General features: G+C 50.4%; 1 protein-coding gene across 1 annotated transcript; it reads right to left on the bottom strand.

Annotated features, from left to right (window-relative positions):
- Positions 1-301: 301 nt before the first annotated feature.
- LOC135812809 (uncharacterized) lies at positions 302-979 on the bottom strand. Its single transcript, XM_065326025.1, has one exon. It carries the CDS (start codon positions 977-979, stop codon positions 302-304), a length of 678 nt encoding a protein of 225 aa, XP_065182097.1.
- Between the last annotated feature and the right edge of the window lie 959 nt (positions 980-1938).

Genomic DNA, 1938 nt, shown 5'->3' with positions numbered 1-1938 from the left:
ACTACACAATCTTGCTAAGTCGACTAGGTCTTCGACTAGGTCTTCCGCGTTCGGACAGCGGAATTATTTCAGACATTACTGCCAAGGAAAACTAGAGTAACATGGTATGCTAGTACTAGTAGTAGCAGTAGAATTTTATTTTGCTAGGTATGCTGCCGCCACAGGCGTCTAGACCTCATCACTGGGTATTGCTAGGTGTGTGACTTTAGAGTTTATGCGAATCGTGGGAATGCTGCAGGCGAGGGTGCTTGGCGATGACGAGTTCCTTCTTGCCGATGTGTTGACACGTGCACACACTCCACTACAAACTGTCGTCCATATCCATGGGCTCACAACCATCGTCTTCTTTTTCAGGTGATTTGAGTCTTGGTTCACCGTAATCCCAGTCCATGGGGGATTCATGAGGAGGGATGTCCGCCGGTGATGGGAATTTCAAGCCTGGCATTGGACTTCTAGTAGGGGTTCGTACAGCGCCAGCGGCCGCCGTAGCCGTCGGTGTCCTAGCTGGGGAGCGTCCCCTAGCAGGTGGTGTTGCTCTTGCCTGCTGGCTGGTGGAGTCTGGACGGCAAGCTCCCCTGCCCAATCCCTCTCCGTACTTGAGCCGGGTTGGCTTTGCAAGGGGCAATTGACGCCTTGGTGTCGGCACATGGGGATCGGGCCTAGCGCTATGAGCTGCTGCCGAAATTGCTTTGCTTGATGCCGCCGCAGCTCCTGCCTTGCTTGATGCCGCCGCAGCTCCTGCCTTGCTTGATGCCGCCGCAGCTCCTGCCTTGCTTGATGCCGCCGCAGCTCCTGCCTTGCTTGATGCCGCCGCAGTCCCTTTGCTGGGATCTGCGGGCGAGGCTGGGGAGGCGGCTATGGCAGCCAAAGTGGGTGGTTTGGATGCTTTTTGGCGTTCTGCCGCTCTCCTCTGGAGCAGACTGGCCATATTGCGCACCGCGGCCGGCGTGTCTGGTTTCTTCTGTCTTTGTTGATCCATGCTGGCTAACTAGCAAAATCAAAAATAAGGAAATATTGGGTCGGAAGCAGAAATGGTTAACATGTATATATTTCACATGAATTGTTTGGACGGTACACATCGACAGCTGCGACGTAAGGGATTGTTGCGTATCTGAATACAAATTATGTACAATGCAAGCAGGGAAACTCCTCACGACATGTAGTAGTATTCTTTTATTTATAGTGGAGAAACAAAAACAGGCAGACGCCTAATAACAATGGACCCACTGTGTAGGGTGGTGGAGGAAGGGGGGGGGGGAGACATGGCTAATGGTAAATAGTGGCGACGAAATAGAGCAGTTCCAGCACTTTTACAGAAACATGGGCGTAAAGCTAAAAGCAGGCAAGAATGTGTTGCAAAGTGCTTGACTTGAAGGCGGCCAGTTTGGTGATGCCTCGGATATCCGCATGGAGGGAATTCCAGAGAACTGCACCAGCATGTGTCACCAATTTGGTAGAATGTGCAGAAGCAGCGGCAGGGACGATAAGCAGGTTACTGTTGCCTCCTCGAGTTCTTCATGACGAAAGAGGTCGAAAAAATCTTCCTCAGCCTACTCAAGCTCAACTGATGAGGGGTGAATCCTCGAAACACTGTGTATTGAGCAGGGAGTAGTGCTTTTCTGCAGGTTTGCTGAGTGGACTGTTCGATGGACTTCTCGTGTGCTCTAGATGGCATTCGTGAGTCAGTCAAGTGAGAATTCAAGTCAGCATAAAAACCTCGAGCTCCCATGTATGTAGTAGTAGTAGTATTCTTTTATTTTCCATCGGAAGCCTCAACAGTGATGAACACAAAGCTTAAGAGGGCCGATAACAGAGTAGAGGGGTGCGGGGTGAGAAAAAATAATAATAAAAGATATTTAAACTAAACTAACTGTGTAGGGAGCAACACACAATTCCCCAAGTATCCCCGAAGTCGCACCAACCTCTTCTTCACATTGT

The sequence above is a fragment of the Sycon ciliatum genome, chromosome 3, assembly GCF_964019385.1.
Source record: "Sycon ciliatum chromosome 3, ocSycCili1.1, whole genome shotgun sequence".
Lineage (NCBI taxonomy): Eukaryota > Metazoa > Porifera > Calcarea > Leucosolenida > Sycettidae > Sycon > Sycon ciliatum.
Note: the sequence above shows the minus strand (reverse complement) of the source record. Positions and strands in the feature narration are given on the sequence as shown.

Bases quoted from the DNA above. Each gene is read 5' to 3' on its own strand.
- LOC135812809 (XM_065326025.1), bottom strand. From the start codon at position 979: ATGGATCAACAAAGACAGAAGAAACCAGACACGCCGGCCGCGGTGCGC.